This window comes from Notolabrus celidotus, chromosome 15 (assembly GCF_009762535.1).
Source record: "Notolabrus celidotus isolate fNotCel1 chromosome 15, fNotCel1.pri, whole genome shotgun sequence".
Lineage (NCBI taxonomy): Eukaryota > Metazoa > Chordata > Actinopteri > Labriformes > Labridae > Notolabrus > Notolabrus celidotus.
The window spans coordinates 27015436-27031894 of NC_048286.1; the positions used below are offsets into that span (position 1 = coordinate 27015436).

Below are 16459 nucleotides of genomic sequence, written 5' to 3' on the forward strand. Positions count from 1 at the left end.
ATCAGTGCACGGTTCAAATACCAAAAACCATGGTGGTATGGGGATGCATAAGTGCCCATGGCATTGGTAGATTGCACATCTAGGAAGGCACCAATAATGCTGAACAACAGGCTTTGGAGCAACATATGCTGCCATCCAGGCAAAAAAAATTTCAGGGAAGAACATATTTCATCAAGACAATGCTAAAGCATATTCTGCACATATTATATCATCATGTCCCTCTGCTGTAGAAGAGTCTGGGTGCTAAACTGGCCTGCCTGCAGTCCTGACGTGTCACCCTTTAAAAACATTTGGTGCATTGTGACACAAATAATACAACAAAGAAGACCCACAAATGTTGAGAAGCTAAAATCCTTTATCAGGTAAGAATGGGACAACATTTAACTTTCAGAACGCCAGAAACTCTTCGGCTCCAGAACGTTTACAGAGTGTCGCTAAAAGAAGAGGTGATGCAACACGATGGTAAACATGCTTCTGTCCCAAATGTTATGACACATTGCTGGCATCAAATTTAAAATGGGCTTATATCTTTCATGAAACAATAACATATTTCAGTTTCAACATTTGATATGTTGTCTTTGCAATATTTTCAATTATATAAAGGGTTGAAATGATTTGCAAACCAACAAATGCAGTTATTATTAACATTTCACACAGCGCCCACATCTTTTCTTAGAAATGGGTTTGTAAAAGCTAAGATCTCTGCAGGACTAGCTCCCAAGTTGTCTGAGTGTATTACTTCAATTTGTGGTTTTAAGTTTAGCTTTGGTTAAATCATATTAGTGACACCTGAATAAGCCATAAGCTGTTTAGGTTTTATGTGGGAAATGTTTTCCTGTTCAATATTCTGCTTTTAGCTCAAAGCAGATTTCTGGTCAACAAGGGAGAAACATGCCTGCTAAAGTGTTTCAAAACCTCAAGACTGAATTACTTTGACAGAGAGTATAAAAACGTCGACAGACACAACAGCTTGAAAGTGTTATTCTGAAAAAGTGATGTTCTCTAAAATAAAATGTTTAGCTCGTTTTGTGTTAGCTTTTTTACTTTCTAAGCTAGCTCAATTTTGTTGGTCCCTTTACACTGTCCTTGTCATTGAGTTGATAATTTACTAGAGGGTACTGTGCAAATGTTAAGGAGTGTTTGTTAATGATGAGATTGATGTGAAATTGTGTCAACAGAAATATCAATTGAGTGCATACAAGCTCGTTATTGAGCTAACATCCAACATTGCTAGGAGTTGTAATGTGACAGGCCCATCTTTGCTGCCATTTATATAAAGTATGAAAAACATTCCTGACATATATAATGTTTTTTTTTTTTTTTTTGGGTGCTATGAAGTAACCATAACACATATAATTTAAAGTGGATATGAGGACAAGTTTAACCTCCGAGTCCTCCCTCTCTGTTGGAAGTTGTGACTGTGTAACAAAATTTAATTCTGGGTTTCTGAATTTGAAAAGAGGTTTTGAGATCTATAAAAATATTACATCATTCTTTAGTTTGGACTAACATATAAAAAAAGTTCATCTCCCTGACCATAAGTTTTCCTGTGCTATGTTCTCTGTAAACAAAACAGACAGAAGCCAAGCCGTCCCTCACCGCACAGAGGAGTCTCAGAGAAACGTTTCTTCGTAGTTTTCACCAGACTCTGCAGGTTCAGAGTCTCTGGGCGTTGATCTGAAAACCTCAGACAAGTCACCGGCAGCCCGTGTCACACTGTCATACGATGGTGGTGAGGACAATAGAGGGTCCTCTGTTGTCTCTACAACCTCTAGCCCCACAGGTCCATAGTGATGTAACAAAGAGGCCATCAGGCCTTCTGTTGCTGGAGCATACTCCACGTCCACCACAGTCTCATAGTTGATCTGTCTGTAGAGGTAGGATGCCTGCTTCAACTGCCGCCGCACCAGATGCCTCCTGTAAGACCTCTGGATGATGACCGCAGACACCCCCTCCACTTTGCGGCGCAGTGTGGAGGTGATGGGCTCATGGGAAACCTTGGAGGGGTTGGTCATCATGAACTTCTCTTCCATTTGCTGCTTGAGGGCATCCATCTCACCGGACTCTCCGAGGACTCGCTTTGTGAAGGCAAACAGGATGTCCAAGCAGTGGATCCGATCCCCGCTGACCATGGGAAGGTCCATGGAGATTAACTTAACCATGTTGGGCTTGGCTATTCGCAGAGGCTCTGACAAAGTGTCGGCAAAGCTCGACAGCATGGGGAACTCGATGAACTGTGTGGCCTCCGAATCAAACTTCTCCCAGACCTCGTAGAACATTTCAAAGTCATCCTCGCTCAGTGGCTCTGTACTCTCCTCTGTGGCAACGCTGAAATTCTCCAGAATGATGGCTATGTACATATTTACCACAATGAGGAACGAAATGATAATGTAACTCACGAAGAAAGCTATGCCCACAGAGGGGCTGCCACAGTTCCCCCGAGTGTTGGTGCCAGTATTGACAAAGTTTACATCACACTCTTCTGGGGGGCTGGACATTATAGGACTCAGGAGGTTGTCCCAACCTGCTGAGGTGCTGATCTGAAAAAGGCAGATCATACTATTCCCAAAGGTTTCAAAGTTGAACATGTCATCAATCCCATCCTGTTTTTTCACGTAAGCAAAGTTCGCCATACCGAATATAGCGTAAATGAACATGACAAGGAAAAGAAGGAGGCCGATATTGAACAGAGCTGGCATGGACATCATTAAGGCAAACAGTAGAGTCCTTATTCCTTTGGCTGCACGTATAAGTCGAAGTACACGTCCTATCCTTGCCAGTCTGATGACTCGAAACAGGGTTGGAGATACGAAGTATTTCTCAATGATGTCTGCAAGAACAATACCTGAAAAGACAGAGACAGGAAGGTAGAAAGTAGGTTTGTGTCATTGCTAAAGCCATTTAAATATACAAGACAGCAAGTATAATCTTCTGAGTCTGGGGGCAAACGTTGAGGAGGGATGATGTTAAATGCCAAGGACAATCTGTAGTCCTTTTCATTCTCCCTGCCCATGGAGGCAGTGCTTATCACAAGACATGATCCTTCAAGCACATGCTAACCCTAACCCCAACCCCAAGTATAATATCAGTCTAATATCATTTGACACATTTTTTGGGACACTTCGGCTATTCAGAAGCTCGTTATATGGTGTGTCTTCAAATGCAGCCTGGAAGCTCTCTACGCTCCAACTAGGAAAAAAAAAACTCACAAAGTTGTTTGCCCGGCACCCAATGTCGGGAAGCTTATCCAAGAATTTTCAGAAATTAGAAGACTGCTTTATCTCAAGACAGACTGCATGCAACCTCAGTGAGCAGCACATAGGCTTGGAAAGCTTTGGGAGAAAGACTCAAGGGTTTTCTTCTTGTTTTGGCATCTGCCCTTTATTAGACAGGACAGCTGAAACAAGACAGGGCATGTGGGGAGAAGGGAGTAGGGTCTGGGAGTAACCAGAGACTCAGGACTGATGAGTCAAGGACAGCAGCTTCTGTATTTGGTGCACCTGCCTCCTGATTGGGCCAAACCCCTGTAGCAAGTACTTTCTTAGACCAGTTCTGTGAGGTCCGGTCAGGAGAGGGCAAAGTAGATACTCCAGCACTCCAGCAGTGGTTTCAGGGCTGACTCTTAGGCTGCACCAGTCACAGTCGCAGCCAGGGGTCTGTATGGTAATGGGATGTTTGGCCTGGAAGAGGCTCTTATCAGATAAATGTGTTTCTGACATATTCTTCATTGTTTTGATGTTTTTCATTCAGAGTTCTTAAAGTTCTTAAACTGGAGGTGATTGCGCAGCCTTGACGAATACTTTGTACTTGATTCTTTGTTTCTTCCTTCACTCCTACTCTAGCACCCAGATCAACAACAGAATAACCCACTGTGTCGAAAAGACTAAACCCCTCTGGCAGATGAAAAGAAATGATGGAGTGTCTCTCTACTTACCCACAATAGACAGAACAATCACCACAAAATCAAAGATGTTCCATGCAACTGTGAAGAAGTAACATCGAAGGGCAATGATCTTGATCAGGCATTCGGTGGTGAAGATCACAATGAAGACCAGGTTGATCTTATTCAGGATGGTCTCCGAGCGCTCTGACTGCTCGTCAGTTTCAACCATCATGGTCACCATGTTGACGATGATGAGCATCATGATCATGATGTCGAAGGCTTGCTTGGAGACGAGATCGAAGAAGAAGGCCTGTAGCATATTCTGGGAATGGAAAATACAAACCGCACATCAGTCACAGGATTTCACATTGTTAGGTAAGTGTTATGGAGAATGTGGGCAGGCAAGACAATACATTAATATGTATAAAAGTATATATGAATGTTTTTAAAATAACAATGAGTCTAGGTTTGAAAAATGTGTCACACTTCAGGACTATTTATTTTACCCCAGGCCTTGGTATTGGCTTTTGAGGCTTTTTAGATCCCAACTTCTTCATAGCATTGTAGTACTTCTTCTGCTCCTCAGTCATGAAGATGTCCTGTCCACCTAAGTAAAGGCCGAAACACCTCACATTATTCCATTATTCAGAAGACGGCAAAACAAACTACTACTTTGCTCTAAACTTGGTCACTCAGTATTTGCCTACAAGTGTTTACACTGGTGCAGAATTTTTAAAAAGCTTGACCTGATACTTCTTTCAGTCCCACTAAATTCAATCTAACAGACAAAGTTACTTGCAGATACCCGGTGACCCAGGTCTGACTTTGGTGTTGTAAATACTTATCTTTCTTTTCTGCTGATTGAAGTTGTCAATAATGACACCAATGAAGAGATTGAGGGTGAAGAAGGAGCCAAATATGATGAAGACGACAAAGTAGAGGTACATGTAGAGGTTGATTTCTCTGATGGGTTGTTCCTCCACCTGAAACAGAACAGTTTGAATCGTCAGTTGTTTATTTAATCCATAGACTGTATAAAATATGGACGTAGTATCCGTGATGTCACCCATCTGTTTCTGAAGCGCTGTTTTGAGGCCAATTGCCGGCAGCAGCCATATTGCTGCTGTCGAGCGATTGTGACGTAAAAAGGCGGGCTTTAGGCCTCCTAGCCAACAACTACAGTGTTCGCGCCTGTCAATCAAGTCAGCTGTGCCTCTCATTAGAAGACTCGTAATCTCAATATCTTCAAATTTGCAGCGTTAAAAAAAAATTCCCCCCTCCTACAGTGTGTGCCCATTGAGAAATGAGCTATCCAGACTACACTCGCTGTCTTTTGTACCAGGCTGTAAACATGTTTATTTCTGCTGTAAAGATCAGCTTTTTTTAATCTGTGTGTACGTGGTTTCTGGTACTTCCAGAGCCAGCCTCAAGTGGATCCTCGATGAACTGCAGTTTTTAGCACTTCCGCATTGAAATCATATTTTTAGACCGGAGGTTCCCGCTTGATTTAATCACGTTAATGACACAGACCCTGAGAGTAAAAACAGTCACTTACTCCTCTTGAATCAACAGCTGCATGCATTATTTCCATCCATCCTTTGAAAGTTGCCTAAAACACACAATGTTAAACAACTTCAGTGTCAATGGTGTTGTATTGTGACCCACTGACTTAATTTATCAAATAGAATAACATTACAAAATCAAAGCCATGATCACATTTATTCCACATTGCTAAGAAGAAGGACTGTTAGGGAGATTTTTCAAACTCACCACTTGCAGAAGGGAAAGGTATCCGAGTCCGACGTTGTCAAAGTTGACCTTCACTTTGGTCCAGTAGAACTGTGTGTCGTTCATATTGAGACAGTCAGACTTGTTGTTGATTATAGAGATGCTGTGGACGAAACCCGTCCTGTTGACACACTTCCCAAACTTGCCAGCAAACAGGTTGACGCCCATGATGCTGAAGATGAGCCAGAAGATGAGACACACGAGCAGCACGTTCATAATGGAGGGGATGGCTCCGATTAGAGCATTCACAACAACCTGAATGACACAGGTGAGATACAGGTTAGTCTACGAACACAGAGTACATATGTCGGCTTAGTTACCTGAAGCCCAGCGAGACACTGACTTACGCTGATGGTGGTTACAATGTGCAGAAGGTGTTACAGTTTCATTAAACAGATGTTATGTACATCTGAGGGTAAGTACAACACAAGCAAGGATCTAAACAAGCAGCAATAACATGAGCTGATCAGATGACAAGACTGTTTGAACCATTGATCTGTTTTCACACTCCGCAGGATCAAATCTAAAACCATGTTCACAGCTCTGTCAGGCTGCGAATACATTAAGAACACTGATACATATGGATAAAAAGCCTGTAAAAACTTTCTTACATGCACTGCTAACCTTATAACAATAGCAGTTGTACTGTTTACCATATTAATATCTTATTCTAGTTTGTTAGACTAGCATCAGCTTTTTTTGCACAACAAAAGGTACATCAGCTGAGGCTGACTGGAATGTCTTTAGGTAGTTTGTCGTCATCAAAGTATTGGAGTAGTATCTGTTTTTAGCCTTAGTGGTTGCTCTACAGGAAATGTGTGAGGAGCAAATGTCATGGCAATCCAACACACACAGGTAATGTGAATCCAGTCAGGGGTCTACAAAAGTTATTGGGATTCATCCTCTGGGGAGCATGAATCTATTTCATACTGTCCTTTTTAAGATATTTCAGACCAAAGAAGTGGACTGACAGATGACCAGACCACACATACCATCTTGAAAACAATGTTTCAAAAAACTTCCATCAGCTAACTTTGGTGTCAGTGTAGTTCAGAGGATGTATTTCTCACCCTCATGCCCTCAAATCTGGACAGAGCTCGGAGAGGTCTCAGAGCTCGCAGGGTCCTCAGGGACTTGATGGCAGCAAAGTCTGAATACCCCAGTGAGTTAGCTACCAGACTTATCAAGGACACCTATGTGGAGTGAGGAAAGACATGTTCACTGGTTTTATCCTAACATTCATTCAGATGTCTTACTCAATTATTACTCAGTTTAAACCTCTGCAGAACAAGAAGCAATTTGTTTTTATACGAATACAAGAGGAAGATAATTGTAAGAAGCACTGATGAGGCATTATTACATATAAAGTTTAATCAACATGCTTGTCAAGGAAGTGCATCTATTTCCTCTTAGAAACTTAAAGAAATAACATTTAGTAAAAATTAAATACAAGTTTATAAGATATAAGAGACGTAAAAGCATTTAAAGAGCCATATTTGGGAGTTTTTGTGTATTTTTGGGACATTCCACAGTTTGGAACACAGTCACTTAAATTTTGAAGTTTAGATTTGGATTTGTTTTGGTTTCATCTTTGAACAAATTTAGACTTCCACTCTATTCTACATCCAAAACGGACAGAACAAAATGGTATTCCTCTGTTGAATGACCCTTGGATGAGAGCTATGAATGGAAATGATGTGATATCAATGAAAGGAAGAAGAAGTTTATGTCATGACTGATGATGACAAAACACAGACAAGTATGCACACATAGACAAATAGTGTCCATGCATGCATACTCAGCTATATATGCATATAAAAATATGTATATATATCAAATAGAGTGAGTTTTATAAAGAATTTATATCTGTCTTTGCCAAATTTGTCACCCAATTTGCATCCAATTGATAAAATAAGTTTATCATAAACAATTTAGGACCAACAAGGTCCCAATGGTCTTCGTTTCTTTATAAAAGTCTATTTACACGTGTGTTTGTCCAATATATCTAAAGAAGATACTCAGAATTTATTCTCCGGACGAGAGAAGTCTTTGGCTCCAAAAAATAAAGACAATAAAATACAGAAACATATTAACAGAAAGTAACGTGGCTGTCTGATTTAGGAAAAACGAAATATTCATCACCAACAGGATTTGACTTTTTGTCAAAACAGATCAAAATAACACGCAGTACAAGAATTAGACACAAAAGTTCGGACATGAATTTAAGCTCTGCATTTCTAAAGTGACAGTTAAGTAGAAATGTCTGTTCAGCAACATTTAAAAAGAATAAAAACATTAATAAAGAACACCAGATCTTCTGTAGATAGCCTTAGAGTACATGGCACTGCATTTGTTTCTGATATAAAAGCCAAGGTCCTGAATGACGTAGTTCAAAGAGAGGCTGTTGAGTGGCTTTATAGCACTCATCAACTGAAGTGCATTTGTTTGGACAAGACGGTGGCTTTTGATATCACAGCAGAGAGCACTTACGAGTGAAGAAACACAGAAGCATTTGGGATGCAGATGTTTTCAATCCCAGAGCCCATACTCACCTGCAACCTGCTAACTACAACTTACCCTAAAAATAGAGCGGTCTGTGGATATCTGTGTAACAGCAGGCGAAATCAGAGGAGGTCAAGTCAGGCCTCAGGCGGCACGCTTCAGGTGCTTTTGTGATTACACACTTTAGAGCATCATCTTTTCCCCCGCACAGTTTAAAGTGTTTTCTGTCTACTTAAGCTTTCTATTTGTCCGGCAGAATCCGGCTTTAAAAGCAAATGTAAGTATCTTAGCAATGTGAGTGTTTCTTTTTAAACTGTGAAGAGTGTGCTTTGAGTAGGACTAGCTCACAGCGGGGAAAGGATAATTTCAATCGAAAAGCAGCCCCTTACTGTAAAGCATGAATAAACAGTGAAGTGCTGTCCTATCAGAAACAGTGTGACACTTACCAAGCTGTTAATCCCACAAACATAAAAAGCTTCTTTCAGCTACAACGAGAGGGATTATCATTCATCCTAAATTTTCAGCATGTCATTGTTCTAAATACACTACTTTCATGTAGTGCAACAAAAAAAATGAAACATCTTCACTCACATCCACGATAAGAAAGTCGAGCCAACACCAGTAGTTGGTGAAGTATTTCTTAAAGCCGTATGCGATCCATTTGAGGAACATCTCCAGTACAAAGATGTAGGAGAACACCTTGTCAGCAGACTCCAGCACCACCTTCACTATTTTCCTCTTCTCAATATAGATGTCTTCAAAGGCCTGCAGCAGAGGGGGGACAGCAGAGTGAACACACAGACAGGGCTGTCTCTGAGCCTCTGAGCTTTTAAATTCATCTCATTTTGCAATCAAAGACATAAAGCATCAAATAAACTGTTTAAAATGTTTTACGGTGCTGCCATGAACCAGCAAGTTCATGGTCTGGACAGTTAACTAACGTCAGCAATGAGTTTTTCTTTCTTTGGTTGATCATTTAACAACTTTAGCAGGGCAGCTGATGTGTGTTGCTGGTCTCTGGTTTTTGTGTTTAAGGCTGTATCCAAGTTAAAGACTGACATCACTGCTTCATGTAAAGGTCCAAACTAACTGGTGTGAAGAGGTTCAACATTTAAGGAGAAGGAGATCCAACGCTGCTTTCAAAACTGAATTCAAATAAGAGGGGGAAATGATGAGACAAAAAACATACAGTAAATACATAAAAATAAGAGTATCTAAATGTAATTTAAACTTCAAGATATCTTAAATTGCAGGAAACAAGCTGTATTATCATCTTCAGCTAATAATTAGTGACTAGAGTGATTTCAGATTATAGTTTTAAATGTAACACCTGTCAATCAGGATAAACTGTTGGATCACCTTTGAACCGTCCTGCAGCATGTCCTGTTGTGTGGTGCCTCCTGTCTATACTATCTCCTCAACACTTAACATAATCAATAGCTCCATCTCATTTAAAGACAACATCCTGATATGTTTAGATTAGAGGGGAATCTTAAACTCAAACAGGATTTTTGGAGATAAAGGAAAAAATGTGCCGATATTCCTGTATATGTTGAATCTGAAGAACAGGTGAGCCTTCTTTATTTTCTTTGTGTCTGTTTTAACTTTTAACATGCTCATGCAGTATGGCCCAGGTATAAGAAAGATGCTGCTTAAACATAAGCTGTTAAATGGCACTAATATGATTATATGATCACAAGGAAACCCCATAGAGCTGAGATTAGACTTTGATCACACTGATTTAGTTTCTTTTGGTCTGGAATAAATTCTCCTCTGTAAGATCTGATGGTTCATGGCAGAGTTTGTCTGCACTAGATTTTAATTTTAAGCTTTGAACCTTTGAACCATAAGTTTTATTTAATTATTCATCATCTAGTTCAAATTTTAGTCACTTTCTTTTCTATTTTATTTATTTTTTAAGTATAGCATCTTATTTTCCTTTAATGGTTTAATATTTTAGTGTTTTATAATCTTTGAAATGTATCGGGGTTGGGCTGGGTTGGGATTAGGGTGGGGGGTTCTTTTAATTTTTTTTTTTGTACAGCACTTTTTGTTACAATATCATTGTATGAAATGCGCTTTATAAAGTCTGATTGATTGATTGATTGATTGATTTCTAATCCAGCCTTACTGTCAGTCACCTCTTCTTATGAGCACATTATTAACTGTTCACGACCCATTAGCTGTGTATGGCTAAATAAACTCAATGCATATACAAACTAAACAAACCCTGCAGCTGTTATCAAGAAAGCACTCAAGGTAACTCTGCTGTGGAAAAATCCCTCATGCTGTAATGCTCTGCCCGTGGCATGGTGGCAGAAAGCTGACTTTTAACAGATTTATATCTTATAACCATGATGGTTTTGTTTGTCAATACTGCACCCAGACACACCCCGTACTCTTCTGCTTTATCTCAAGCAAAACAGCTGCTAACTGTGTGCGTTGGTTGTTAGCACAATCATTAGACCTGTAGCATTGAACCACACAAAGTAGCAGTCGTACCAGAGCCCCACTGCTGAGCAGGATCATGAATATGATGAAGGTCTCGAACCAGCTGTGCTCCACAATCTGGTAGCAGGTCTTCCTCAGCCTCCACCAGGCCTGTCCCAGTCCGACTGTGGTGTCGATGTGGCAGCACTGACAGTGCCTCATGCAAACTGAGTGACACCAAAACATCACGTATCACAACACATGAAAGAAAAACTTCAACATGTTTTGTTAATGTTGCAAAGCCCAAGTGAGTAGTAGCTTGGATTTCATCGATAACTGTGAACCTCATTTCAACCTGTTATCAACAGTTTAAAATACTACTATGATTTCAACTTGTAAGAAGACACATTTGTCTGATAAATCTGATAAATAGGTTATCTAACAGTATTTACTCAAAATGAGTTGAATCCTTTCCGAGCAGACATAACTTCAGAGCATTTAATTTTCATTACAAATAACAACTTCATCCTAACTGCAGCACATTGTGGGCTGTGTGATGTTATCAAGAAGACTCAGATAGCCGTTTGAAACATTTACAGCTCTGACTTCAACACCAGAACGACCGCTGGATGAGGACATTGTTGTTTAATATCTAATGGATGGTGTGACATCAAGAGACTGTGATGGGCCAGCGTCTTAAGGACCAGAGCTGAAAGAAGCTGTCACGGTTTAGGATCCAGCTCATGAACTTCATGTTTGAATGGTAACTGTGATGTTCTGCTCACTTATACAGTCCACTTTATTCCTGGGAAGCAACTTGAAATCACTTGTAACATATGTGTGTATTTGTGATAGACTTTGTCTTCAAACTTTCACCTTTGAACCAATGTTGAACGCTTTTTCACCAGTGGCTAATCCTCATTTTTTAAATGTCTATTCACTGGAATCATGCTGACCAGCTCTGATCACATGTCATGTTTGGTGTGTAAGTGGTTTTGTTTGGAAAAGGACTCTTTGTTTTTCATTCTCACATTCTGGGAAGCATTCATCCGGCTCCATGCTCTCTTCATCCAGCTCTGAAAAGTTGTCCATCTCATCTCCAGGTTTCCTCAGATCCACTGTGCTGCCCTCTGACAGGCTGACCTCCTCCTGAAATGCAAAAAGTCTCACTGTTAACAACTAGTTCCTATCTTTAAGCTAATTATAGATCCATCTTTAATTTTAAAACATTGTATGAGCTGGTTAAATACCTGCTTTGACATTAGTAATTGTGGCGTGGTGATGTTTACAATGCACTACTGACTTTAAGACCTTATTAAACCAGTGTTGCAGCACTTTCTACCCTGTTTCCAGCATGTATTAATCCCATCAAAGCCAGCTCACCTAGATGTAACTGCCTGGCCTTTCAATCTCTTTATACAGTCTGATGAGATTTTCTTGTGTTGTAACAGCAACATATTTAACGTGATTTGAAGGACAGAGGTGCAGCTTCAATCCTGTAAACCGGTAGGAAGTCTAATCCAGCATTAAAAAAAACATCCAGAAGACCTGGAGACAAGATTACCAGCATTACTGGTCTGAGTGCTTCAAGGCCGAGCAGACAGGATGTGCACTGATGGCTTTTTAGTGATTCAACATTAACATAAAAGTAGGCTTATGGATTTGTCTCATATAGCTTTTTATTTTTCATACATTATTCACATCTTATTTACAGATATCTGCCAGATTTTGTGTGCATTCATAGCTCTAAATATGAAAAACGTATCCTTCTTTCCTGCCGAGCAGCTGCTGATGCCTGTTAAGCTGATGGAGGGCTGAAGGAGGGTTAGTTTTTCATTTCCATTTTCCCTGATGCCTAATTCTGGTGTGGTGTGGAGCAGGGCACGGCAGGGAAAAAAGGAAGAGAGAGCGCCAGACTGCAGCCTGCTCAGCTCAGCCTGGCCCTGCCTGGCTCTGCTCAGCTGTGTCAGTATAATCTGTTCTGCAGGGCCTGGCTCCACATCTGGCCTGCTGCTGTCTGCCTGCCAGAGAGGACAGCAGAGACACACCCTCTACCTCAACAAACCCCCACACTGAGCCAATGAGAGACAGAGGAATCCAGGGGGAAGAGGGAGGGGGACTGAGAGTATAGGAAGGGGTGAAAACACCTGATGGAGGAAAAGTGAGAGAGATGAGAGTAAGGTAGCTGGATGACGCTATAGGTCAGAGGAAATAAAACCACCTTATTAATTTTGAGTACAAAAATCACAAATCAAGGTGCCTGTATTCATAAATATGTCTTATATCGAGGGTTTGTCTCTGACGTTATGCTGAAACAAACAATAACAAACTTGCAAACTGCAGGGCTCCCATGCCCAATCACTGTGCCAGTCAATGAGATATCTAAAAGAATAGTTGCTGTGTTTTAAAAGTTGACTCAGTACTTGTGTTACTTCATGCCTGTAACAGAACTATTAAGCTACAGGAGCTGGTATGCTTAACTTGGTACCAAGACTGGAAAAGGTTGAAACGTGGCTTTGTAAAACAGCAACCATTGCACCTGTCAGCATTTGTAAAACTCACTCCTCCTTACCACGACCCACCTACAAGTTTAACCTCTTGTTGATGTCAAATCTAAAAGCACATTCCTGAGAAACAGTGCAGCAGATAGTCCACAGACAACTACAACATGTTGGCGTAGCTTTAGGAAGAATAAAGTTTTCTTTGAATAAAACAAAACTATATTTCTTACTGTGAGTTCTCAGCCGGTGATGACCTGCAACCTCTAACTGTGTAATGAAATTAATGGAATAAATAACAGAGCTAATGCTAAATGTCATACTACACTTTGATAATCATCTCAGAACAGATTATTGTTTCAGGTAAGCGATAACACACAATCAATAACTTGGTCAGTATCAACAGCCATTAACCGGTTCCTGTTATGTTCATTTCCCTGGATCAGCAATAATGTTCCTGGGTCAATTTGACCAATTTTCGAAAAGTGTCAGAACCCCAAAAAATCCCTAAACACATCTTTTTAAATCTAATTTTTAACTCCATTACAAACCCATTTAAATTAAGATTTAGTCCATTGGTGTTCTTTAATTCTCACAGATCATTGTTCAACGAGGATAACTCACTTGTTTTTTTATTAAAATTAATGTTAAAACTTGTTTTAATGTACATTGTAAAGCCCTAAATATAAATACAATAGTTTTACATGACTTAGATTTTTGTTTATTTTATTTTCCATTTTGAATTTTTTTCTTTATGAAGTGATGCTAATAAATGAACATGACACCTTTTCTGTCACATGCTGCCCAGATTTTTATGCTGCATTTAGCTGGTTTGGAAGGCATATAATGCCTAAAATGGACTTTAAAAAGGGTCAATTTGACCCGCAACATAACAGGAGGGTTAAGGGAATAAAAAGGAGAACATCTGTGTCCCACTTTGGTTTTACTGTATATTATTCTAAAACACTAACACAATATAAACATGGACTGTAGTCAGCACATGTGCGATAACTACCAATTTAAATACTAACCCATGTTACTGAAAACTTCTCCTAACAACTATTGCAAGATGACTTCCCTCTCTATCTCCTGTTTGCTGTCCGACAGTTCCTTTAATGCAACAAAGTCCATGTAATGATGTATGATTATTTTTATCATCGCATGCGCTTCAGCTTAGTTTAGTCAATTCTAACTCTAAGAGGGGGTTTTAATGTTGGTGCAATCTCTCAGAGTGTTCAAGCCTTCTTCAGGTAAAGGCTGTTTAACCAGATTTATTAGGAAGAGCACAGGAGTCAAGTTGAAAGCTGGCTTACATCATCATCAACGATCCATCACACTGTGACAGTGACTCTTGCTGTGGGCTTCAGCCATCATTAAAACTTTCTAGATATCAATGCATCCTGTGAGTCTTTAAAGTCATTTCCAGATTTTTATAAAGTCAAGAGCAACGTCTTACACTTTTTGTTATCATGGTCAACCTTTCTGTCACAACTCAGCTTAAAGAAAGCTTTGCCAGATGTTCATGCACGACGATAACTGATAATCCAGACTGAAATAAAACATCTGGATTTCTAAGATATGTCTGTTTCACACAGAACAGTAGTCTCTATCAAGTTCACCTTTACTGTCTGACAGATTAACAGCTTAAGCGTCCGGAAAAGCTTCCACATCGCCGGCCCCTTTCACAGCCCACCCCCTCCATCACTGCTGCCCGCCATCCTCCCCCAACACCGCGCTCATCCGTCTGAATGACATGAGCAGCAACAAATCAGAGGCTGAGGATTAAAAACTGATTAGATCCTGCAACTTGTGGTGGATGTTTTTTACTTGAGTCACAACAAACACCGAGCACTGATGAAGCCTTTGAAAGAACTTTCGAGAACATTTTCTGGAAATATCTGCGGCACTGAGCCAGCATACAACCTGCTGCTCCGCCTTAACATGCATTTAAATGTGCAGAATACGCACCGACACAAACTACGTCTCTATTTTTATCATTTTCTACACCCACCATGACACCAAAAAAATAAGCTTAATCACAAGAAAGAAAACATAAAAACCAACAAGATAGGTCAATACTGTTTATGAGCATCAACTTTAAAATAATGAATCAATAATAAAATAATATTTTAGCATTTTAGGATGAAAATGCCCCTTCAAGATGCTCACAGTAATAACATTTACACAAATATTATCTGGAAAATTGAGAAACAATAATCCAGTGAGACAAACTACCAAGATATTTTTACTGTTGTATCTTTAAAAAATTGATAAATGAACACTTGCTAAAAAATTTACAAATAATAATTTTTTGCCATTTCATTCTGAACAACAACAGGCAGCAAGTTTTGGTGCTTAAGAATGGAGCAAACTAGGAACTGCTGAAAACTGCAATTCAACTAAAAAGCTGGCTCCAAACCTGGAACAAGTACACAGTCTCAGTGACTTCATCCATTGGTTTTTGAAGCGCGGATATAAAGCCCAAATCATGACAGTCACCATAATGGAAATGCTGACTCAAGCTAACTTTTAATCAGTCTAAACATGAGGTTAAGAGGTGGACTGGAGTCCACTTAAGTCTTCTGGCAAACAGCTACAATGCACCAAACTGTCAGTCAAACCACCACAATGTCTCTTATTATGCAAATCTCTTGGTCTGGATATCTTCAGGACAGATGAGTTACAGAAGTACAACCCCTGTGCAGTGTGAAAAGAAATGAGCCATTGATACCGTGGAGGTTTTTTGAACCAGGCTGTAAACATGTTTAATTCTGCTGTTAAGACGTGGCTTAATGGGCATTCCTTGGCTTTTTGAGTCAGTGGACACTTGAGGTCCTGAAGGTTTTAGCCCTTCTGCATTGACTTCATTTTTCAGCGTTGGTCCTCATATTGAAATGTTACAAAAACGTTCTTTATAGTAGTATAATTTGTGTATCCATGACAATAGTAAACCTCACATGTTTAAATGACATTAGGGTTACAGTTACACATATTCAGCTGATTGGTTACTTTGAGTAATAAGTGGCTGATGCTTGCTGTCTGCTGGGTGTCTGTCCATCCATCCATTATCTATACGGCTCATTCAATTTGGGGTCATGGGAGGCTAGAGTCTACCACCACAGGGCTAACATGTACAGACAAACAACCATTCACATACACTTATACCTACGGGCGATTTATAGGCAGGATTTTAGATGAGCATTGGAGTAACCGGAGAGAACCCAGGCATGCAGACTCCTCACAGAAAGGCTCCTGTCAAGCTGAGGATTCAAACCAGGAAACTTCTAGCTGTGAGGCACCACCGCTTGCTAGGTGTCATCATACTAATTCAGTCACTAAAATCAAACTCTCAGTCATG

General features: G+C 40.0%; 1 protein-coding gene across 1 annotated transcript in view; it reads right to left on the bottom strand.

Annotated features, from left to right (window-relative positions):
• Positions 1 to 337: 337 nt before the first annotated feature.
• The window catches only part of LOC117827156 (sodium channel protein type 4 subunit alpha-like), a 55651-nt gene continuing 39529 nt past the window's right edge, over positions 338 to 16459 (bottom strand). The window contains exons 18-27 of the mRNA XM_034703650.1: positions 11635 to 11752; positions 10676 to 10830; positions 8765 to 8938; positions 6742 to 6864; positions 5654 to 5926; positions 5439 to 5492; positions 4729 to 4866; positions 4390 to 4494; positions 3935 to 4205; positions 338 to 2845 (exon numbers count right to left, since the gene is read on the bottom strand). Coding sequence (XP_034559541.1) covers positions 1614 to 2845; positions 3935 to 4205; positions 4390 to 4494; positions 4729 to 4866; positions 5439 to 5492; positions 5654 to 5926; positions 6742 to 6864; positions 8765 to 8938; positions 10676 to 10830; positions 11635 to 11752 — 2643 coding nt within the window. The 3' untranslated portion in view covers positions 338 to 1613. The remainder of the gene's footprint in view (positions 2846 to 3934; positions 4206 to 4389; positions 4495 to 4728; positions 4867 to 5438; positions 5493 to 5653; positions 5927 to 6741; positions 6865 to 8764; positions 8939 to 10675; positions 10831 to 11634; positions 11753 to 16459) is intronic.